Source organism: Ictidomys tridecemlineatus, chromosome X (genome assembly GCF_052094955.1).
Source record: "Ictidomys tridecemlineatus isolate mIctTri1 chromosome X, mIctTri1.hap1, whole genome shotgun sequence".
NCBI classification, from domain to species: Eukaryota; Metazoa; Chordata; class Mammalia; order Rodentia; family Sciuridae; genus Ictidomys; species Ictidomys tridecemlineatus.
The window spans coordinates 32,634,287-32,660,075 of record NC_135493.1 but is presented as its reverse complement, the minus strand read 5'-3'; the positions used below and the strand labels follow the sequence as shown (position 1 = coordinate 32,660,075).

General features: G+C 37.7%; 1 protein-coding gene across 1 annotated transcript; it reads right to left on the bottom strand.

Annotated features, from left to right (window-relative positions):
- Positions 1–16,263: 16,263 nt before the first annotated feature.
- Positions 16,264–17,364, bottom strand: LOC101976506 (testis-expressed protein 13B). The gene has a single exon (XM_005319513.1). The coding sequence runs from the start codon at positions 17,362–17,364 to the stop codon at positions 16,264–16,266; it is 1,101 nt and encodes a 366-aa protein (XP_005319570.1).
- Positions 17,365–25,789: the final 8,425 nt, after the last annotated feature.

Below are 25,789 nucleotides of genomic sequence, written 5' to 3'. Positions count from 1 at the left end.
CTAATGACCTGACATTCAATCCTAACATATTAACATATTCATATTAAATGTTATTAAATTATTTTAAACACACTTTAGTAGCTTTATTGAGGTATATCTGATATTGAACTCTAGATTTTCTTTGTACTCTAGTTTATTGCTTATCAAATGTCATCCTTTTAAGAAATACTATTATCAAACCTAGAATAGAGGCTTCTTATCAATATAAATGAAATCATAAGAAGACATATTTTAATAGCCATCTTCAGTCCAACTGACTGAGCCACTATTCTATGATGGTCATTTAATATTTCAGGTATGCAATGTCTCATTTTATTTTTTTTAAGAAAGAGTGAGAGAGTAAGAGAGAGAGAGAGAATTTTTTAATATTTATTTTTTTAGTTCTCAGCGGACACAACATCTTTGTATGTGGTGCTGAGGATCGAACCCAGGCTGCACGCATGCCAGGCAAGCGCACTACCGTTTGAGCCACATCCCCAGCCCCTCATTGTATTTTTTGTTTGTTTATTTACGGGGGGTTGAACTCAGGGACACTCTACCACTAAGTCACATCCCTGGCCCTCTTTTATATTTTATTTAGATACAGGGTTTCACTGAGTTGCTTAGGGCCTCACTATGTTGCTGAGGCTGGCTTTGAACTCATGATCCTCCTGCCTCAGCCTCCTGAGGCACTGGGATAACAGGAATGTGCCCCCATACCCGACTCTTCTTATATTTTAGATATTAATTTTCTGAGGATCAGATGGCAAAGATATCCCATTTCATAGGCTCTTTCTTAACACTCTTATTTCCTTTACTGTGCAGAAGCTTTTTAATTTGATGTTATACCATTTGTTGATTTTATTTCTTGTGTTTTAGGAGTTTTGCTAAGTAATTCAGTTAACTGCACCAACATGTTGGACTGTTGGGCTTACATTTTCTTCCAGAAATTGCAGTTTGGTCTAATTTCTAGGTCTTTGATCTATTTTGAGTTGACTTTTGTGCAAGATAAGAGATAGGGATACTCATTGGTGGGACTGTAAATTAGCACAACAAATCCGGAAAGCAGTATGGAGATTACTCAAAGAACTAAGAATGGGACCACCATATGACTTAGTTTTCCCACTCCTTGGTATATATCCAAAAGATCTTAAAAAAAAAAAAAAAAGCACACTACAGGGACACAGTCACATCACTGTTCATAGCAGTGCAATTCAAAATACCCAAGCTATGGAAGCAGTCCAGATGCCCATCAACAGACAAATGGAACAGAAATGTGGTCTGTATACAACATGGAATTTTACTCAGCCATAAAGAATGATGCAATTATGTCATTTGCTAGAAAATGGATAATACTGGAGAACATCATGCTAAGTGAAATAAGTCAGACTCAGAAAGTCAGCAGTCAAAAATTGTCTCTCATATGTGAAATCTAGGACAAAATAAGGGGAAAAGGGGAGGATCCCATGAAAGTAGAAGAAAAATCAGTAAAGGGGATTCAGTGGGAGTGAAGAGGGATATAAAAAGGGAAGGGAGGTAGAATTAAATTTGACCTAACTTTCTTATGTACATATATGAATGTACCACAGTGAATTTCATCTTTGTGCATATCCATAATGTACTAATTAAGAAATGTAAATAAATAGAAGATCAGTAGAGAAAGGGTAAGGGAAGGGGTAAAGGAGAAGAGAGGAAAAGGGGAACTACCAGGGACTGAATTGGAGCAAATTATCATCCATGTTTTTATAATTGTGTTAAAATGAACTTCTGAAAAACCAGCCTCTACCTCAGATCAAAGCCTGTCCAAGGAGGGGACATCAACTTTGTCCTTGGAAAGACCCACAGAGCACTCCTAGGCACATTCCCACCATGCTAAGTTGTTTATCTACAGGAGAGATCTGCTGAGCCAGGTGTCCCTGACTCAGTCAGGCTAGGTGGGGACCCATAGCAACCCCCTAGCAACCACCAATCAGCATGAGACAGGGAAATACCTGGGGTGACAGATGACCCTCCCAGTATTTTATGGTGGTTGATAACATGTTGGGAAACCATGTAGTTCAGCACTTACACCCCTTTGGCTTAAAATAATCAGTTCAAACAAATCCTCCTTTTGTAGTAACCAATCACCCCTACCCAACCTGTTCCCACCAGTGAATGTGCTAATCATGTTTCAGAGTTGTTATTTGATTTTCCCGCGGAGTGTGATGATTTGCTAAGAGATGCTATGATGTATGAGGGGGGTCCCTGCCTTCTCCAAAGAATGTATAAAACTGCTGCAAACTGTGGGCTCGGGGCCTCTCAGTATCACCAGTTGCTGTGTGTGCGAGCGTAGGACTGAGCAAGCTCGCAATAAACACCTCTTTGCTCTTTACATGGATCTTGGTCTCTGGTGATCTTTTGGGGGTCCCGAATTCGAGCATAACACTTCAATATTATGTATAACTACAATTCAATAATAAAAAAATACTACATGCACTATGTAAGTCTCTAAAAACAATTCTATATAATTGTGGTGTTACTTGAAGTACAGAGGTATTCAGGACATAAATGTTACTGCAAGTTATGCTAAGAATTTTGGAATTTTATCCCCCTGTAGGTAAGGGAGACTGAGTGATTTTAAGCAAGACAATTACATGGGAAGAAGTGTATTTTAAATGTCTGATTTCAATGTGACGAATATTTCTTTTTTTAAAGGTATTTTAAAAATATCTTTATTTTTATTTTATTTATATGTGATGCTGAGGATCGAACCTAGGGCTTCACATGTTGTAGGCGAGAGCTCTACCTCTGAGCCACAACCACATCCCTCAATGTGATGAATATTTCTGAGGGACAAAAGAGTGGGTGCAAGTAGAGCAATTCAGGAACTAAGGAAATAAATCCAGAAAAGATAAAATGGTTGTTGTAGGGTATTGGCAAATGATATGGGATTTGCATCTATTTTGATGGTAAAGACATCTAGATCATGTAATTGACTGAACCAAGGTGTGAGGTAAAGAGAAAAGAGAAATTCTGTGGGTATTGATGCCATTAGTTAAATAGAGAATAGTGAGAAAAGACAGACCATGAGGTCTTGGGACAGGAAAAAACAAGCAAAAAGATTTGAGGCCTGGCCTGGGACTATCCCTCAGTTTGTAGAGTATTTGCATAAAGCCTTAGGTTCAATCCCCCCACACACACACACACACATACCACATAATAAAAAATTGTGGCCTAAGGGGCTATCAACTTCCTTAGGCAGCCATTTTTATGCAAAGATACCCCATTCTGAACCAAGGAAATCAGTAATGGGCTAGCAGAGTTTAGAATTTGATTCTCAAAGACAAAGGGTAACATCTGTCTGAGGACTGTTTTGAATAACATAAGCTTTGGTTCAAACAGAAACTAAAGCAAAGATAGACTATTATCAAAGGCCAAATTCAATTGATGAGAAAAAAGCGCTTATTTTGTAGAAGGGAGGAATTCTTTTAGACATTGCTATGCCATTTGGTAAATTATTCCTCCAACATGTCCTTGTTGCTGAGCTCAGGCACCATATATTTATAATATCACAGCTTTGGATCTCAACTTTAACAACACATGTAATGATGGAAAAAGTGTTTCTCTTAAAAGGTCAAGAGTATGGTATTACTTAAGTTATGGAGATAAAAGGAAGTTGAATCATGCGAAGAATGGAGCAGAAAAGGAAGAACTTGATCTAGATAAAGGAGAGGCAAAGTTGTAGAGCAAGTGGATATATATACATTATGCAGGCCCTAGCAACAGATTAATTTGGTTTATGTTTTGGTTTAAGTAAATTACAAGATATATAACATTGGATGGATTACTTAACTTCCTTGAGCCTCAGTTTCCTCATCTCTAAAATATTTGACTAATACTTATGATCAACTTGAATGACATGTAACATATGAATATAGTTAGTATATTATTACAGCAGACTCTATGAACTTAAATAATGCAAGCTATTATTTTGGGTGCTGGAGATTGAACCCAACACCTCACACATCCTAAACACAAGCTCTGCTACTCAGCTACACCCAGCCCAATGTGAACTTTTAAGTATTCTAGTCACATATTTTTGTCACACTGAAATAACTTTAAAAAAAGGAAGCTTATTATGTGTATAGTTCAATTGACTTCCAAGGGAAGACAGTGAGTCTCCCAAGGACTAAAACTAAAAAGTCATAAACTCAGATTACTTTCTATCTCTCAGGGGCCATAGGGTCTTTCTTTTTCAAATCTTCATTCTTCTGCTTCTGAAGATTGGCTTTTCTTGTTCACACATCAGATTACAAAGGGTCCTGAGGCTCAACCATCACGTTTACATTACCTTTCAGCTCAGTAACTCACAACAGCATATTTCCTGCAGCATTTCTGCTGTCATATTGTGAGAGAGAATCTGACTGGACTAGAGATAGATATTTGGACTTTGACTTTCACAGCTTTTTCTTAGTGCAAGGAACCATGAACAAAGCATTTTCATCTAGAAGACATTGTTTCCTGAGTATACAGGCCACATTGATTAGCATGTCATGTCCAGCATTTAAGAGATAAATACACTCTTTTTCTTGAGGGTGGGTACTGGGAATTGAACTCAGGGGCACTTTACTGCTGAGCCACATCCCCAGCCTTCTTCATTTTTAATTTTGAGTAAGGATCTTGCTAAATTGCTAAGGGCCTCACTAGGTTGCTGAGTCTGGCCTCAAACTTGCAATGCTTCTCCTTCAGCCTCCAGAATTGCTGGGATTACAGGTGTGTGCCACCACGTCTGGCAATAAATACACTCTTTTTTTTCCCTCAGTACCAAGTTTCGAACTCAAGGCCACTCGAACCACTGAGCTACATCCCCAACCGTATTTTGTGTATTTCCTATTTTATTTAGAGACAGGGTCTTACTTGTAAGATGCCGCACCGCACTATGAATGGGAGACACCACATGACACAGATCACCAGAGAGGTTCCATTTTATTACAAAAGGCTGTGTGTTTATATAGATCTAAGGAGAGGTAGCAGGGCTGAGGTAGATGATAAAGCTCTTCCACATGTCAGTTCCAGAGCCCAAGAAGTTAATTCTTATTGGGGCTAAGGTTTCCCACCTGCAGGATTTGAACATTGGCGCCGGTGGGAACGTTTCACATCAGTGAAAGAAAAAAGAGGAGAAAGAGGGTGGTTAGGTGCCATGTTGGGGTTTTTCTCTGGGGTGCTGCTGCCATTATATGTTTTCCCAACATTACTGAATTGCTTAGTTAGCACTTTCCTGTTGCTGAGGCTGACTCTGAACTCCTAATCCTCCTGTCTCAGCCTCCTGAGCTGCTGGGATTACAGGTATGTGCCACCATGACCAGCAATAAATATACCCTTGATGAGTTGACAGTATCTGATTTTTGCATCAACAATGACCAGGTCGTGTACACTTAAGTAATACCTCCTTATGACTTAGGTTACAGCATCCATATTTCTTCTTTAGCTCTAAACAATTAAACACTTTTTTCTCCAAACTTCCAAAAGTATCTTCTTAATTTATGTATTCATTCATAAGCTTCCTCTAACAATGATCAACTAAAAACTTTGGACATCGTTCTGTTCCAATAGCATATCATCAAAAAGTTTTGATCCAAGGATGGGTATGCTCAAATTTGTTTTAGAAAAATTACACTAGCCGAGTACTGGAGAGTATATTCTGAAGGGCGATAGCAGTGTGTGAGCAGCAGAGGTTAGAGTTATGTAAGACTACGGAGGAAGTTATTTCAGTACACCATGCAGGTGAGAATAAGTCTCTGAATTAGAGTCAGTGGGAATGGAAAACGAAGGCCAGGAGAGAGATTCATTATCAGAACTTCATAACTAACTAGATTATGAGAGTCTGAGAGGGAAAATAATAAAAGCAATTCCCTTCTAGGTTTCAATTAATCAAGGAAAAATAAACTAAAGAGGAGTTTGTAAAGGTTGATGGATTCAGTTTGGGACAGGTTTTGGTACTGAAGCAAGAATTAAAGACAGGCAGTCAGTGTGAAAGGTAATCGGGTTGGTAATTGGGTTGGATGTAGAAAATGGAGACTGGTTTGGGTCTAGGAAGTTGGAAATTGCCCTGGGATATTGGAATGTTAATGCCTCCTGAGTCCTTTGATTGCCAAGATTACCTGCATATACTGCCCCCTCCCTGAAAGTTGGTAATGAAGCACCTGCTAAACAGACTGGGAGCTGCTAATTAATGCCCCCTGGGCTGCTGCTCCCTTCCTGCTCCATCACTCCACCTTAGCCCTTTCAGCCCACCTCCTTCCATCTTTCGGCCTTCCCAAGGATATCTCCTGAGCCTAGTCAACACAAGAAGGAGAGAAATAAGGGGGAAGAGGACAAGATAACAACAACAACAACAAAAATAAAACCTAAAATGTATAAAAAGGGCAGGATGTGCTCACTTCTTGGGATACCAGGACACCCTGGGACACCAGTCATGGTCTCTTTCTCCCTACTGGGAGAAGTCTGTGTTACTAGTTTTTAAATAAAACCTGCTTTCTATTCTTGCCTCTGTGCACTTCTCTAAGACTTCTCTAATGTTCAAACTTTAAAAAATATTTTTTTGTGTGTGGTGTACAGGATTAAACCCAGGGCCTTGTGCATGCTAGGTAAGTACTCTATGAAGGGAGCCATATCCCCAACTCTAATGTTCAAACTTTTTGAACAAAGATTTGAGGAAGCAGAACTTGGCACTGATAACCAGTGGTATGAGTATATACAAGTTGGTACATAGATCTAGAGCTGTGTCTGTAGTTTCAGCATTTAAGAGTCAAGTGTGGGAAAGGGAATGAAACTATTTCCAGAGGCAGTACAAAGTAAGAAGACAATAGGATTAAAACTCTATAGAGAATGTGAATATTTAGAAAGAGATTAAAAAAGACAAATTAGGGAGAGACTGAAGTTGAGCTGGAAAAGTATATAAGACCCTGGAAAGAAAAGTGGCTCTATAGACAAGAGGAGAAGTTCTAAGGAAAAAGAGGTAGTTAACGCCTCTTGATCACACTTTGTAATAGAATAAACGTTTGGTCAGACTCTACAGCCATGAATCCAGCCACAGTATATTCACTAAGGACATGTGCATGCCAACATGAAAAACACCAGGCAAATACATGTTTTTTAATACTAATTTGGCCAAAAGTCCCCTCCATTCTATTTTCTATATCCAACTATGCTCAATCAGATTAGCAATCTTAGCCCATCAGAGAAATTGGTAATAAAATATTCATCAGATAAAAGCACCAAACACTACAAATACAAAAAAATGCCCAGCTTTTATCACCCTATAAAATTTATCAGTATAGAGTACAATTGATTTCCGAATTTTTCCAATAAATTAAACTTCTGACAAAGTACATATCTATTCCTTTGCTCTGCTAGTGTGAAGAGAGTAGACTACCTTATTTACAAAGCATCTCTCTCATCTTTTTTAATTTTCTTGTTCTACTCAGGCCCAGGAGGAAGACTACCTGGTGAAAATCTGTGTCATTTATATCTTCAGCACTGCTGCAACAGACAAAGCAGCAATCTAGACTACTTTTCATGAAAATGGAAGGAGTTTCTACAGCATTTCTGGAATGTGCGTAAACAGGCACTCTCACAATGCATGGCTTTTGGGAATGGAAAAGATTTCAATGGCTGGAAAGGAGAATTTGTAATAGCTACCACAATTACAATTGTTTTGCCTTGTGATCCAGGAATCCTATTTTAGGCAGCTTATCCTACATATACACATGCACAAATAAGAAATATCATATGCATATTTGTTAAAGCAGTATTTATAATACCCAAATTCTGGCAATATTTGGTTACTATCAATAGGATGTGGCACAGCCACAAGATCAAATATTATGCAGGTTAAAAAGTAAGGAAGATGGCTGGGTGTTGTGGCACATGCCTGTAATCCCAGTGGCTCTGGAGGCTGAGTCAGAAGGTTCCTGAGTTCAAAGCCATTCTCAGTCACTTAATGAGGACCTCATTAATAAAATATAAAAAAGGCCTGGGGATGTGGCTCAGTTGTTAAGCATCTCTGGGTTCAATGCCCTATACAAAAAGAAAAAAAAAAGGAAGATTTTTTTGTACTGACATGGATGATCTCTATTACATATTAAATGAAATAATGATGTACATTTGGACTATACAGATGCTTCCTTTGGTGTAAAAATGCTGGAAATAAGGAAACATCTATTTGAGTGTGTGGATAGAGGAACAATTGAAAGATCCACAAAATATTAAATGTTTAACTTTAGTGACTGCAGGGTGCAGTAGAGAAGGGGTAAAGAAGAATAGGGTGAGAGTGAGACTTTTCTTTCCTTTTTTGGAGGGGTACCAAGGATTGAAAGGGGCACTTGACCACTGAGTCATATCCCCAGCCCTATTTTTATATTATATTTAGAGACTTTTTACTGTTGCTTTTTAATATAATTTTGTTCTTTGAAATGTATTAATAAATAAAAGATTCAGAAGAACATAATTTAAATAAAAATCTATATGGTTATAATATTGTATGTGATGGTAAGCTTACACATTCATTTTATGCATCTCACATATCTTTTATAACTAGAACCTCATAAATTTAGCAAAAAAAGAGACAAAATGCAAAAATGTCTGAATAGTGAAAACAGATAAAAAGTCTTTTATTTAAAAAATGTTAAAAATCAAAGCTATTGGTGCATCAAAGGATATACCATGACCAAATGGTTTTGGTTTTAGAATGTAAGAATTTAGTCAACTTTAGCAGAATTCATTAAAAAATTTAAGGATAAAATCATGATTAACGCAGCAAAGGTATTTGAGAAAGGTAGCACCCATTCTTTATTGGGGGGAAAAACTATAAAAGAGAAATATTGTAAAACTACTTGATAAAGACTTTCTACTCGACAGGAAATAACTGGTGACTACAGGTTAAAGGATTTATATAAGTTACTTATACTATTCTTGCATATTTAACTGTTTGATATCATATTGAAAAAAGAGTTAACAGAAAGGATTGAATTTGCGGAGTACAATGGTACACACCCACAATCCCAGTGACTAAAGAGGCCAAGGCAAGAGTATCACAAGTTCAAGATTAGTCTCAGCAACTTAGTGAGGCTCTAAGCAACTACTGAGACCCTGTTTTAAAATAAAAAAGGGCTGGAGATGTAGCTCAGTGGTTAAGCACCCATGGGTCCAATCCCTGATATATATATATATATATATATATATATATATATATATATATATATAATTGAAAAAACATGATAAATGAGTGGCACAGAATAGAATGTCCAACAAAAATATCCAATTATTTAGTAATTAACTGGAGCACCTGTAATCCCAGTGGCTTGGGAGGCTGAGGCAGGAGGATCACAAATTTAAAAGCCAGCCTTAGCAACTCAGTGAGACCCTGTCTCTAAATAAAATTTTTTAAAAAGGGCTGAGGATGTTGCTCAGTGTTTAAGCACCCCTGGGTTCAATCACTAATACAAAAAAAGTCTAATTTCCATGCTAAAGAATGAGAGATAATAGATCCTAGTACAATTTATTACCCACTTTATAGCAAAAAAAAAAAGTTGGATCCTATTATCACACCATAATAAAAAAAACTGCAGGTGGAAAAAATAAATTTAAAAAACAATAAAGAAAAAAAGATCATTTAAAGGTAATTAGAAAATAAAAATCTATGAAAATAAGACTGTCTTTTACAGTTTGCAAAAATACAGATTTTTTGATAAAACATAAACAAGCTCAAAGACAAAAGTCATTGAAGAAACATATTTTAACAAAACTTCAGGCAGAGCATTAACATCTGTAATATACAAAGGGTTCCTATAAACTGAGAAGCAGAAAGACAAAACAAAAAATCAGTATCCAATGTGCTAAGAACCTTGAGAGTATCATATTAAGCAAAATAAACCAAACTTAGAAAATCAAGGGTTGTATGATTTTTTCTGATATGTGGAAGCTAGAAAGGAGAAAGGAGAAGAAAAGTTGGTGGGGATCTCATGAAAACAGAAGGGAGACTACTAGAACAGAGGAAGGGGTCCAGAGAGAGGGAGGAGGGAAGGGAAAGGAGAGGTACTAGGAAACAAAATTGACCAAGTTATATTATTGTACTGTGTGCATGTATAAGTGTGCAACAATGATTTTAAATATTATGCATAATTATACTGTGCCAAATAAAAATCTATTAAGAGATAAAATGTGCAAAGAATGAGCTTCTATAGAAGATGGAATTCAAATATCCAACATACCTATAAAATGATATTCCAACATGCAAGTGACCCTTTAAATGATGGAGTAGACCAATGACATATCAGAAAGAACTATCTCCAAACTTGACATGTTTCCTGTGTGTTCATCTGAGTCATATTGGATGGACAACATGGTTCCCCAAATAGTTTACAAATGTTTTTTTGATACTGTTCAGTCCACATTCCATGATAAATCATAAGCTATATTACCTAGTAAAGATTATTCAAGAGTATAAATTACAGCAGACAAGTGGCTGCGGTTGTGGCTCAGCAGTAGAGTGCTTTAAACAAAATAAAGGTATTGTATCCATCTACAACTTAAAAAAAAAAGAAAGAAAGACAAGAGTCCACAAAATACAAAGCTGAATACAAATACCCCAAATTTGTCATCACTATTTAATCATACTACACTCACCATAACCATTTTAAGTTAAATGTCTTGTTCCCTTATCAAAATATCCCACAGAATGAATATTGTCTCCTCTATTTCCAAGAGTCAATTAAGTATGTAGCCACAGTATCCTATCACATTTATTCTATTTTTTTTTTTTTTTGGTACTGGGGATTGAACCCAGGGGCACTCAACCACTGAGCCACATCTTCAGATATATACATTTTAAACAGCCAACTTTTTTAAAAAAATATTTTATTTATAGGTAGTCACAATATCTTTATTTTATTTTTATGTAGTGCTGAGGATTGAACCCAGTACCTCATGCATGCTAGGCAAGGGCTTTACCTCTGAACCACAACCCCAGCCCCATTTTTATATTTTATTTTGAGACAGGGTCCCTTTAAGTTGCGTAGGATCTTGGTAAATTGCTGAGGCTGGCTTTGAACTTGCAATCCTCCTGCTTCTGCCTCATAAACTACTGGGATTATGGGCACATGCCACTGCACCAGGCTCCTATCCTATTTATTCTAATACTACTCAGTTTCAGCCAGAGAATTTGATTCAGTAGAATCAAGTTTGGGTTTCTTTTTTAATCAGCTATAGCTTGTATCATCTTCTATTGAGACTCAGTTTGCTACTATTTAAGAATGTCTAAATACTGAATATTTTAACCCCAAGTAAATAATCTATACAACTTGTCTAAATGCTTAAATTACTAGGAAACAAAAATATTCAAACACCAGCCTCATACATTCAAAATTATAGATAAATCAGCCTATATCCCAGGATAAAAGAGAACTTTTAAAAAATCATAATCTAAGTAATCAATTCCCACAATTTTCCAAGATAAATTGGTGATTTCAGAATCTAATGCATATTAAAATATGAACTTTCTTACTCTTATAAACCATAAACCAAAACAGAAATTGTTACTTGAGGAAAGGAACAAGCAGAAAAAAAATTTTCCTAAGTACTCAGCATTTAAGAGAAATGATTATAAAAATAGGCTGCTCCTACCCTGTGCCAGTATTTCTTTCCATATAATAGAAATGCACAAGATACATATGGTAATGTAAATTCAAAAATGGTTTATTCATGCTATCTATGGTCACATCAGCTAAATGAACATCATATAAGTATAATAATACTTGAAATTCTTAAGGATGAAAGCTCAATATGCAGTCACAATGATGAAAATAATCAAACATCTTCTTTCTTATATATATCTTCATACATTTCAGGACTGCAAAATATTGCATAACATTTTGTTTCTAGTATAACATGTTGTTTCTAGTAATATTTTAAAGCTTTACAAACTCTTTAATTCAATAGTCTCCAATTCCCAAAACGTTGTTTTTATTCTGAAGGAAATTGCTTCCACCTGTTACATGTCACTCTATATTAATTTCTTTTCAAAAAGTCCAACTTTGTATTGCCCACATCTCTCTCCAACTTAAAACTAATAACTTGTTATATATAAATCATGTAGTCCATATCTCCTTTTGTGTTCACTTCTTCATTGATGAAAACTTGAGTGTAGGAGTTGCATAAATTGGATAGGTCAATATATAGCATTTTCAGAAATCATACTAGAAATTACTGTGTTCATTACAGGTATTTTTTGGCATGTTTTATGTTATATTTAGTATCATCATGGATGGCAAAATCACTTCTCTCTCTCTCTCAATCTCTCTCTCTCTTGCAGTACTAGGGACTGATACCAGGGCCTCACACATGCTATGCAAGTGCTGCACCACTATGCTACTAGCCCCCCTGCACATTTTTTTATGCTCAATTTACACTCTTTGCCCAGTGAGAGGCCTCTTCAGGCCAATTTATCCTTTGTAACCCCAGTCAGCATTCTCACTTTCTGCAAATGGCAAGGTGGTCCAGGCTCACCTTACCTTCTCCAGCCCACGATTTGGTGCCAGCTACCCTCCAAGGAGCCCTGGTTCCTTTTCATGAAGAATAGTGTAAGGAGCCAAATCTAGGCGCTAGAGTACAGCAAAGATTTTTTTTTCCACAATGCAACTGGTAATGGGTAAGATGACCAGGCTATTGCAGCCACAGAGCAAGAGTCTCCACAGGCAAGAGCTGATATTTCCAATGTATCAGTACTTTTACAAATCCAATTTCACCAATCATGATGTGCCATACCATGCTATATATTGTCCATGCCCAATTCCTGCACGGAGATTTCACTGTTGACAAACACTCAGAAGCTTCCATTTCCTTCTTCTTTTTGGCTCTTCCTCTATGGATCCTGAAGTTTACTCCAAATTGTAAAGTTCCAAAATAAGCCGGACACAAAAAGACAAATGCAGTATATATGTACATATATGTGGAACCTGCAATAGTTAAATTCACAGAAATTGAGAGTAGAATGGTGGTTACCAGAATCAGGGGCTAGGGAAAATGGGGAGACATTGGTCAAAATATACAAAGTTTCAGTAACATAAATTTTTGAGATTTATTGCATTGTATACACTATAGTTAATAATAGTGTATTGTACATTTCAAAATTGCTAAAAAATAGATTTTGAATGTTGTCATCATATATGGAAACATCACATTATACCCCATAAATATATATATATATAATCAATATTTATCAATCAAAAATAAAAAATATGTAAAGATCCAAATTCTCTTCAATTACAGAATCATCTACGCTATTTGTACTTGAAAATGAAAGCCTTTCCATTCAGAAAGAAGTGTCAGCCTCAGTAAATAAATGTGCATGCAATATTTGGAACATACTTTAAAATATCTGTTATCTCAAATTTCAAATTTAACTGAATATATCTGTATCTTATCTGGAAATTCTACTCCCAGGGGAATAATAGGAAATCTGAAAACAGATCATTGAGTATCACATATAAAACATTTCTTAACAGATATAAACAGAAAGGGAAATATGAAAAATATTAGTTTTTAACACTGTTTAAAATCTCTTGAATTTTCATTTTCATAGGCCCAAGTGGACATGTATTTCTTTGAGTCCCTCTTTTTGAACATAGGTCTTTTTCTTTAGTAACTGTCTTACTAGTTCTATCTGAATTACTGCTCTCACAGGAAATTATTAGCAGCAAATGTTAATGTTTTAGTGTCTTTCAGATATAGACAGACTAGATATATTGCTGGAGTATTTTATTACTTCAAAATCCTTCAAAGTTTAAACTAAAATGTCCGCGAATACAATGAAATTTATATTAAGAATCAATATAAATAGTAATTATTATAATAGCAATTTTAATAGTAAAATTTTTACTATTAAAAAGTTCTCATTATTTAAACGTTTTAAACTTTTTATACAACAAATTCCTGTAGATTAATTTTGAAAAGTTCATATACAATTCATTTTGTGCGTGTGTTGCTGGGGATTGAACCTAGGGCCTTGTGAATGCAAAGCTATACACTCTGCCAGGGAGCTACAGACCCAGCCCCAAATTTTTAAGTTTTTGATGTCTTAAAATACACAAATTAGATTACTTTATATTCTAATAATTATTACACATGCTTTTCATATTACATATTTCCTGAATATATTATATCAAACACATTCATATATTGAAATATTTTTCATATTAAAATAAAATATTCTGTATTTTTGTATTTCCATATTCTCTAAATTTTCTCAAATCAATGAAAGATCATTTTAAAACAAGTTACAATTTAAAACAATTCTGTTTTAAAAAGAAAATGATTTAATATCACTATTTACTATAATTCATAGATGTAGAAATATATTTTGAAATTTACTGTCAAAGAAAAATTTAGTGGAAACGTGCTAATCTTTGCATGGATTAAAATATACCATGTTTATTCTCCAAATTTTTCTGTAAAGTTTGCACAGCCACAACAGTGTTGAAATGTAGTCAGTTTTTAAAACATAGCAAAAAACATAACCAAAAAAATTTAACCAATTTTTTTCATTTTAACTAGGAATATCTGATTAGAATTCCAGAGAAAACACACACACACACACACACACACACACACACACACACACACACACAATTTTTTCTTATAGCATAAAGGCCAAGTCACACTTTAGTAGAAAATTTTCATCCGTAAAAATTATATAAAAAGAATGAAAATATGTGAACTGCACATAAAATCAAGAATTTAGAATGTAAACAAAAATAAAAAATCCTCAAAATCAGATGAAAATAAAGAAAAACAGATAAATCTGACAGTACATAGAAAAATGTAATAATAAAATCAGGAGTAGGTTCATTTGTAAGGACCAGAAAACAGCAACAAAAATGAAACCAAAACAACAACAAAACCAAACTCTGGTAAACTGATATGCTAAGCAACTTGGTGAGCCCCTGTCTCTAAATAAAACACAAAATAGGGCTGGGGATGTGGCTCAGTGGTCGAGTGCCCCTGAGTTCAATCCCCAGTACCACACCTGCTCAAAAACAAAGAAATAGTTGCAGAGCATGTAGCTCAGTAGTAGAGTGATTGCTTAACATAGAGAAGGCCCTTGGGTTCAATCTCCAGGACCTAAAAAAAAATAAAAATAAACAAATAAAAAAGAAAGAGCTGGTCTGGAGGTGTAGCAAAGTTGTAGAGCATATAATTAGCATGGACAATGCCCTGAATTTAATTCCCAGCACCACAAAAAAATAAATAAATAAATAAAATAAAAATAGTCAATAAATAAATAAATAGCCAAATCTAGTACAAGGTTCCAAAAAATTGGGAAAAATATATAAATCACACAAAAAAGTTTCATAAAAATAATATTTACATAGATAAAATAATGACTTTTTTGAATAATGAGGTTAAGCATGAACATTATTTTCTTCTTTGTTCTTCACTTTTTCTTCAGTTTTTCACTTTGGAAATGAGAGTGTTAAATTTAATTATATATATATTATATATAATATGTAATATTTTATATATATAATTATATATATGCAAGTAAAAGAAAACTATATGCATCCAAATATTTGAAAGAGATTGTCTGCAGGTGGTTGGATAAATTTTCATATGTATATATGTATCTTCCTTAATTTTCCAAATGTAAATGAATGTAATTTTTAAAATCAGATTACAAAAATATATGTAGTTTGGTTTCACTATAGAAATGAAAATAGCATGTTTCCACATGCATTTGTGTGTGAATTTGTGTTTGTTAAATCTATATGCCCTGCAAATATAGATGAGCAAAACAGCTCTAAGGATTGTTACTTGTGATGGCATTTGTGTGATTTTTATTCTTTATATGTATTTTTTCCATATTCTCCAAAATTTCTCAAATAAATGAAAGACCAATTTAAAGCAAGTTATAAATAATTTCTAAACAATTCTATTTTATAAGAAAATGATTTAATGTAACTACTTACTATACTTTGTAAATGTAGAAAAACAGGTAGAAAACTACTATATTCATACATGTAGAAATAAATGTAGAAAACTGTTTAATATAACTATTTACTATGGTTCATTGACATAGTTGGTTGTACTCAGAGATGGAAGTAAACAGATAAAATATTTCTCAGTATCAAGGTCAAAGATGATGTTTATATCTTATTCCTTTTTTGCTTGACTGTTCTTATAATAATATGTAGTCAAGAATGTATTCTCATTTTGCTTATAATCAGAAAAGGACCTCAGGATATGAATTATTTAAAATTCAGAGAGATCCTTAACTGGGAGAAAAAACTGTACGCTTTCCTTTGTGTACGGGAATTTTCCACATTTGAAACACACATTTCGCCATGAGAAATTCATCAGATGACACTGTTCACAATCCCAATCTCCCTCTCTGCGCTTGATGCCACATCTTGTTGAGTGAGAGGAGCCAGGCTTTGGCTTAAACCTTTCTGGCAGAAACTTCCTGGTATGGAGTCGCTTACCCTTCCAGCTAGAGCCAGCATAACTCCCAGGAGAAACTACCACAGTTTCCCTTGCAGTTTCTGCTGGAAGGAAGCTAGGCAGGAATGAGCAGGATGGTTCAGACAGACTAAGAGGTAGCAGTGGACTAGCCTGGCTCCAGTCCTCCAAGATACCAGAGCAAGAAAAAACGGTTAACTCCTGGTCATTCTCACTAACAGAAATCAAATTTTCCTTTTCTTCTCCCTCTGCATCAGAAGCAGTAATAGTAGCAGCTGTGGCTGCTGCAGCCTCTTGACCTGATTCCCCCACAGTTTCCTCCCCAGTCCAATCAATTCCTGTGTCTTGAGCAAATGCAAACTTGTTTAATGTCTTTGTCTCATTTCCATTCTCCTCTTCTTTCATTACTTCCGGCCCCTGAAATGGAGTGCTTAATACCTTAAGAAGCTCACTTCTGAGTAAATTTCGTTCCCCTTCTATTCTATGAAGGATTATAAGGCTTTGTTGGAGTTGAAATTGAGCTTTCTCCCTTTCCTTTTGTTGAGTATCCCTGAGTCTATTTACCATTCCTATCAGCACATTAATGAACAGTTTCTGTTCATCTACCTGTTCCTGCAGTTTCTTTACCTTTTCTGTGTACTCTTTCTTCTGTTTCCTGGCCAAGCGCACTGCCAGGGCCAGGGCACTCCAGGCACAAGACTTCTTAATGGATTCTGGAATTGCTGAGTCAGTCAGGATGGCCTGTAACTTCTTCTCCAATTCACCCCAGGTCTTGCTTGTCTGCATTGTATAGAGGTCTGCACTAACTCCATTTCGAAGTATTTGCTCATTTATAAAATCTACAACCTCCCTTTGATAGAAGCCACTGGCTGGGTCATTAAAATTCACAGCCATTCTAACTACTTCTCTCTGCTCTGTTTTGCCTCAGAGAACCAGACGGCTGGCAACCAAATGAAACCCTCTCAACTCTGAACTTTTGACCTCTGAGTTCAACAGCTCCTCATGGAAAGTCAAACGCCATCTAGTGGGGTGAGGGTTTAACCCACAGTTCATACTTAACTACTTAAGAGCTGTATTCATTAGAATGAGTCTTGAGGGGTGGGGTTGTGGCTCAGTGGTAGAGCCCTTGTCTAGCACGTATGAGGCACTGAGTTCAATTCTCAGCATCACATATAAGCAAATAAAATAAAGGTCCATTGACAACTTAAAAAATATTAAAAAAAAAGAACGAGTCTTGAGAATGTCAGTGAATTTAACCATTAGGAGGTACATGCAAATATTAAAATCTAACACAAAATTAAAAGCCCAGTGAAATATTTATCTCAGGCAGCTCAGTCTGGTAGTGAATATAGATATATACTTAATAAATATTTACTAAACTGAATTGGGCAATACTTGTTTTAAAATATTATGCTAATTATAGTATTTAATAATATTAATTTAATACACAATAACACTTTTTTGGTACTGGGGATTGAACAGAGGGTCACTTTACCACTGAATTACATCCCAACCCTTTTCATTTTTTATTTTGAGATAGGATCTCTCTAAGCTGCCCAGGCTGGCCTCAAATTTATAATCCTCCTGCCTCAGCCTCCTGAGTCGCTGGGAGGATTATAGGTGTGCACCACTGCACCTAGCCACAAGAACTATTTTTGATGATGAATGTAGGTCATCATTTATGTGCTACAGATAATGCAAACCCATATTTTACCAATTGAGATTTAATTTCTGTAGAGTAAAATTTGTATTTTTAATAGGTAATATTACAATAAATATTTATTATAGTTTTTAGGGCCAGGCATTTTGTTAGATGGAAGGAGATATAAAGATCAATGAGACATAATTCCTATGCCATAGAGGCCTATTTTCTACTACCAATTTGAACAGTATATTTCAGATAAGCCTGTTGCAAATAAAGTGCAAACCTCAGAGAAAAACTCCCCAGCATTATTATTAAGAATAATATATAATCAATAATATCTGATTCTTGACATATCTGCTTCACATATGAGATACACAAATTGCTTATCCTGGAGTTACATAAATACAATGGGGAATTGCCAATATCAATGAGACACTTTAAATTAAGTAGAGAACTGAACTAGACTCTGAAACAAAGATGTTTCCTATCAGCACAATTTCTCCTGAGAAAAACGATAAAACTAGATTAAACATGTAAAGCATTTAACTATAAAATCATACTTCAACTCTCTTTTTCAACATTAAAGATCCCAAAATGCTAAATAGCATACAGCACAATAAAAATGTAAAAAATGTAATATGTTGCCACTTGGGAAGTTCAGAAAAAAGAGTTTATTTAAACATCTTTGTTTATTCAAAACAATATTTTTATTAAATCTATTTAAGTTCCTTATATTTATTTTTATTTATTTTTAACTGGTAAATAAAACATCAAATTTTACATACTAATGGGGTACCCTGTAATGTTTTCATACATGTATGCATTGTGTAATGTTGAAATCAGGTTAAACATATGTACCTACTCATAATCACATCACTTATTTATGGAAAAAAACTCAAAATCTTTTCCTTTAGCTTTTTAAAATGTATAGTATATGATTGTTATTTATGGTAACCCTATTGTGTGACATCACACTGGAATTTCTTACTACTGTCTTAATTATAACTTAATACTCATTGATCAAAATTTTCCCATCCCTTAGTCCTCAGCCTTTGCCATTCTACTCTCTGTTTCTATGAGATCAACTTTTTTTTAGATCCACATTGGTGTAAGATCATGTGAAAATACCTTGTATTTCTTTTACAGGTATATACTTTTACTGTAAAGGTAAAATTTCTAAGCTGATTCTAAGCTGCAAAAGCCTGAGTTAAAGTGTAAAAGACTAGGTATTGTTAAAATTCCTCTGCTACCCCCGGAACCTGTATTCCCTGTAACTGTTAGGGCAATACCTGAACTGCCAAGTAAATATTTCTCCTGGTCCCCTGGTTGTTTAATAGCTAAGGGCTCCAAGTAGCTCGGCACGTAAGCATCCAGGCCCCAAAACCAATCAGTTTAAATGTGTACCCCGCTTAGGAGTGACCAATCACCCCTGCCCAGACTGTTCCCGCCAATGAATGTACTAATCATGTCTCAGAGTTGTTGTTCAATTTTCCCTCCCCTCATGATGATTTGTTCTGATGTATGCAAAGCCCCCCCCCCCCCGCCCTCTCCAAAAAGTGTACTTAAGCTCTGCTTGACCTCTGCTCTGGGCTCTGGGCTGCTCTATCTTCCTGAGTGAGCCTGGAACCTCAGCATGCTGAATTAATAAATCCCCTATGCCAATTGCATGAAGTCAGTCTCTTGTGTGGTCTCTTCCTCCGACGCTCCGCCGGACCCTTACATTACCAAGGTATTGCAAATATCTTTTCTCTTTCATCATTTTTATTAGACAATTATAATTATATGGAGTATTATGGTTTATTTTGACAAAATAATACATGCAAGTGTTTTGATTTTATCCCTGTTCACCCCCTTTTGCTTCCCACCTCCCTCCCCCTATTCTTTCTCTTCTCCTCTATTATATTCCTTTCACTCCTTTATTTTTTTTTTCTTTTTGGGGGGAGTACTGGGGATTGAACTCAGGGGCACTCAACCACTAAGCCACATCCCAGCCCAATTTTGTATTTTATTTAGAGACAGGGTCTCACTGAGTTGCTTAGTGCCTCACCATTGCTGAGGCTGGCTTTGAACTCATGATCCTCCTGCCTCAGCCTTCAGAGCCACTGGGATTACAGGTGTACACCACCATGCCTGGGCTCCTTGATTGATTGATTGATTGATTCACTCATTTAGTGGTTCTAGGGATTGAACCCATGCCCTTGTACATGTAAATCAAGAACTCTACCAACTGAGCTATATCCCCACCCCCTTTATTTATTTTTGATATCAAAATATCAATTTTCTGCACAAACATTAAGGTAGAATTCTTTCTTTTTTCACTATTTTTAAATTGTATTATTTATTTTATTTTTAAATAATAATAATTATTATAATAATACCAGGGATTGAACCCAGGGCACTTAACCACTGAGCCATATCCACATCAGTTTTTATGTTTTATTTAGAGACAGGGTCTTACTGAGTTGCTTAGTGTCTTGCTTTTGCTGAGGCTGTCTGAGAGCCATTGCCAAGTAGGAATGATGCATCAAAATTTCCTTGCCAGCGTACCCCATGTTGCTTAGAGGAAGGACTCATGGAAATGGACTTGCCTTGGTCATTTGAAGTGACATTGCATGTATGTTTGAGAGAGATGACCTTGCTCAAGGACCAGGGTGGATCTGGGTTTAGGGCTGATCAGGGTTTAGGGAGTATCCCGCTCCTTGGGTTTAGGGCAGTTCCAGGTTTAAGGTGTACCCTGCTGGGATTAGGGCATATCCTGCTGCCTCAGGCATGCCCGATTCTTGAGTTCCCGTTGAGTTCGCATGGGATTCAGAGAGATTTGTGATAAAAAGCCCGGCAGAGCCCAGTGGATTTGGGCGGAGAACATGATTTCCCCAGAACGTGTTTGTAGAGATCCGGTGTGAGTTTCAGGAATAAAGAATTGCTGTTTGAATCTACAAAGCTGTGAGTGGCTCATTATTGTGTGCCCATCCAGACTGCATCAAGGCTGGCTTTGAACTCATGATCCTCCTGCCTCAGCTTCCTGAGCTTCTGGGTTTACAGATGTGTGCCATGCTGCCTGGCTTCACCATTTATTTTTAAAGGGGTTTATTTTTCTTTGAGTCCAAAGAACTAGAAATGCCAAGATGAGAAGGAAGAAAAGTGGACTTGGGATATGGCTCAAGTGGTAGCGGGCTTGCCTGGCATGCATGAGGCACTGGGTTCGATCCTCAGCACCACATAAAAAAATATTGTGTTCACATAATACTGAAAAATAAATATTAAAAAAAAGAAGGAAGAAAAATTCAGAGCAATGAACTTCCTTCTGAAATTATTTCAGCAGTGGTATCAATCATTTCTGAAAGCAGACAGAAGGGTAGAAATGTAAGCTTTGCACCCATAGAGAGTGTCCTTAGGGAATATAAAAACTATTGGAGTTTTTGTGAAGACTGGATGGAGGAGTCCCAGCACATGATCAATTTCTTATGTCATTTGCTAAATCCTGTGGCTGCATTACATGAAAGCTTAAAGACTTAAATAGACAGTCCCTTGTCATGGGTGGAGTTATGTTAAAACAGCCTCTGAGATGGAGTTAAGGATACCAAATGTTTCTTAAAGGTTAATACCTCTGAAGGGGTAAGGGCCATGATTGAGCAGAGAGAGAAGTCAGACTTCAATGCAGGCCCCTCAAGCATTTCCCAACTCAATTCATTTCTCTGGAAGTATTACCCATGAAAATCATCACCTTATAATAGGCTGAAATGGTCAGGTCTTGTACCTCCACCTCACCTAGTCACTGGATATGAGCAGCCTTGAAATAGTATAGATACTTAGAAGGAGAAAGTTAATGAAATGGATTATAGTGTCTGCCATAATCAGTTCTCATTTTCTCTCTTTTCTAGTTTCCTCTCACTTTCAGCTATCATATCTGCAGATATGATACCCAGAACACGTGGTAGTGAGTCAGGATGGGGAGCGGCCTCAGCCATATCATCACCTCTCCCTCCGCGAAAATTCTCTGCCCTCTCATGCAAACCCGGAAAAGCCGGGTAAGCCACCATCTTGTATGGCTTTCCCGGTAAATGCTAACCCTGAGACAATAGACTGGCCTTATGGTATCCCTGGGAGGCCCAAGATTTGAAAGAACTCAAAAAGGCCATCTCTGAGGATGGACCTAATTCATCCTGGGCTGAAACCATCCTCCAGGGTCTGGCCCACCAACAGTGTACCACCCAAGACTGGAAAAACTTAACCAAGGCCGTGCTTCCTGGTCCCCTGTACCTGAAGTGGTGTGCTTTCTTTAATGAGGAATGCCACGCTCGGGCTGAGAGGAATCAGGCCATTAATCCCTGGTTCCGGTAACTTACGGGATGCTGTCGGGGTGCAGTGATCAGTTTTCCACAGGCCTTCAGCAGGCTGCTGTCCCCGCCCTCTACCAGGAGCAAGTATGGGCTTTAGGACTGGTGGCATGGAAAAAGTTGGAGGAAGGCCTCTCAGAGCCCTCGATAGCAGGAATTACTCAGAGGGCTACCGAGGATCTTGCCACCTTCATAGAGAGGGTGGAAAAGAGCCTCTAAAGGAAATTCCCCACAGGGCCCCTTCGGGACCAATTTGTCAAGATGTTGGTCTGGGAAGGGATGATCACAGACCACAAACTAGCCTGTGCGGGGATGAAGGACAGATCTTTGGGGAGGTGGATAGTGGCCACTAAGGATGTCAGTACTCAAACCCACCAATCACAGTTGTTGGTCACAGCCTTGCAGGCCCAAATGGCTTTGCTTGCTGAGGCCCTTACTACTGCGCTTGCCTCTTCCAGTGGCACCAAGAAAGGGTTTGTTATGGATGTGGTCAACAGGGCCACTTCAAGAGAGACTACCCTTCAGGCCGAATAAGACCCGGTGCCCCATAGGGATGTCCCTCAGGCTGGACTAAAGGGCAAACTCCACCTAAGAAGCTTTGCCCCCGGTGTAGAAAGGGATTCCATTGGTGGAGGGATTGTAAGTCCAAATTTGATATTGAGGGGAAGCCTTTAAACTAATAACCAGGTGCCCTCCAGCCCCATCACCCAAAGGAGGCACTCCGCCTAGTGGCCCGCCTAGGGCCCACTGGACAGTCCCAATAATCCCGGGAATTAGGCCAAAAATGGACATTTTCATAGCAGGAAAAAAGTTCTGCTGTTTGATTGACACTGGAGTGAATCAGACAGTATTAAGGAAAGAGGAGGTTCCCCCACAATGGAAGCTGATTCCTGCACCTCAGTTATTGGGGGTAGGGTGTGATACAAGGTCTGAAGAAACCAAGGACTGGCTTACTTGGAAGAATGTAGATGGTAATCAGGGAGAGGTACGCCCTCTGGTGGCATCTGGCCTGACAGCTAATCTGCTGGGACAGGATATTTTGGGGGAAGCTGAGGTGTTCATCACCACAGATCACAAAGGGATATATGATGATATCCTAGAGGAAGAGGAGTGCCAACAACAGTTTGGCCCATCAGGTCCCCTTAGAAATTACCGGGGGGATCCACTTTTTGAGACATTGAGGCAAAACACTCCTGTACGCCGTGTGAGGTCTCACTCCCAATCCTAAAGGCCTCTGTTCCTACCGTCTCTGCCATTCAATGGCTTCCGGTCCTTCCAGTGTGGGTGGAACAGTGGCCACTTCCCCTAGATAAACTACAAAAGCTAAAGGAGATAATATCAGAACAATTGACCCTAGGCATATTAGGCCCTCCCTGAGCCCTTGGAATAGTCCTATATTTGTCATACAAAAGGCCACAGGGAAATGGAGAATGTTATGGTTCCTAAGAAAGATTAATGAGCGGATGATTCCTGTTGGTACCACCTTTCGAGGACTACCCTGGATCTTCTCCATCCCTTGGGATTTGACTCTCATTGTGATTGATATATAAGGATTGCTTCTTTTCTATTCCCCTTGATCCCCAGGACTGTGAGAAGTTTGCCTTCTCTGTTCCCTCTGTTAACTTCCAGGGGCCAGACCAAAGATATGAGTGGGTGGTGTTACCCCAGGGCATGGCTAACAGTCCAGCTTTTTGTCAACATTATGTTTCACAAGTCCTGCAACCCCTTTGGAGGTGATTGGATATAATTCTATATGTTTACATGGATGACATCATTATTGGGGAGGCGGACGCCAAAGCGTTAGGCTCCACCTATAAGGAACTCCGGACTCTCTTACAAAAGGGAGGATTACATATATCTAATGACAAGATCCAGTCCTTACCCCCTTTTAAAATTCTAGGGGCCAAATTTAAGTTAGACTCTGTCTGTCCCCTTAAGCCTCAATTACTTTTTCATCATCCTATACCTTGGTGGAATTTCAAAAACTGTTGGGCGAACTCAACTGGTTGAGGCCTTGGCTTCACCTGCCTACAGAAGACCTGCTTCTGCTTTTTGACTCTTTAAGAGATAAAGTCCCCACAGATGTCATCACAATGACTCCATTGCATCAACTGATATTCCAAAAGATTCAGTCAGCCTTAGATGCAGCACAATTGGCTTGCTATAGGCCCCAATGCCCCCTCTGTCTTTGGATCCTCCCTAGCTTGGAGGTTTCTTCAGCCGCCATTACACAGTTAGGTGAGCCTCTTCAATGGATACAGGTGTCTGTGGGAGGGGCCCCTAGGGTCTATTCCCAACTTGACCAGTTGGCTGATCTGATGATAGTTAAGGGTAGGGATATTTCCCTAAGACATTATGGGCGGGATCCTGATGTGCTAGTAGTCCCTTACCGGTTGTCGGACTTTGAATGGGTCAGAAGAAACCATAGTTGGGTATCCAATGCCTTGGAGGATTTCATGGGAATGGTGGATTGTCATTATGTTACTTCGAGATGGGTGACGTCATTCTCGAGGTTACGATGGATGCCCCCCATACTTTTTTCCACCAGACCCCTCATTAAAGCGGTAAATGTCTTTACTGATGGGGGAAAGGCAGGATCTGCCGCCATGGTGTACTCCACCTCTTCCCCTGCCAGTGAAGGAAAAAATACCCACTATTTTGAGCCAGTTATGGGATCTGCACAATTTAAGGAACTATATGCAATTGCCCTGGCCTTGACCCATCTCCATGGACCAATGAACTTGTTTTCTGACAGCCTATATGTAGTCAACTTGTTATCAACTCTAGTGTCAACATATATTAAGTTGGACAAAAACCCAATTATTCCTCTAATGATTCAAATCCAATCCTTGTTAAAAGAGCAGGCTGAGCCAATTTTTCTGCAGCATCTCAGGGGACAGGAGTTACCTGGAATCTTGACACAGGGGAACCAAATGACTGATCGATTGGCTACCAATGGGACTATCATAGCTACTGCTCAGTCTCAACAGAACCTCCAGATGGCTCAAGGACTTCATGAATTTACTCACTTAAACTGGAGAGGGTTACATCAAAGATTCCCCCTGATTCCCATAAAAGATTTTAAAAAGAAGCCGTTTTTACAGGTCCCACTTCTTCAATCCCCCAGGGTCAACCCCAGGGGCCTCAGACCTAATGTTGTCTGGCAAACTGATGTGACCCACTATGCACTTTTTGGAAAATTAAAATATATATTTATGTCTATAGATACTTTTTCACATATTTGTTGCTCAGTCAGGCAAAAAAGCTCAACACGCTGAAAGCCATTTCCTACAATGTTTTGCCATTTTGTGATTACCCCTTCAGGTTAAGACAGACA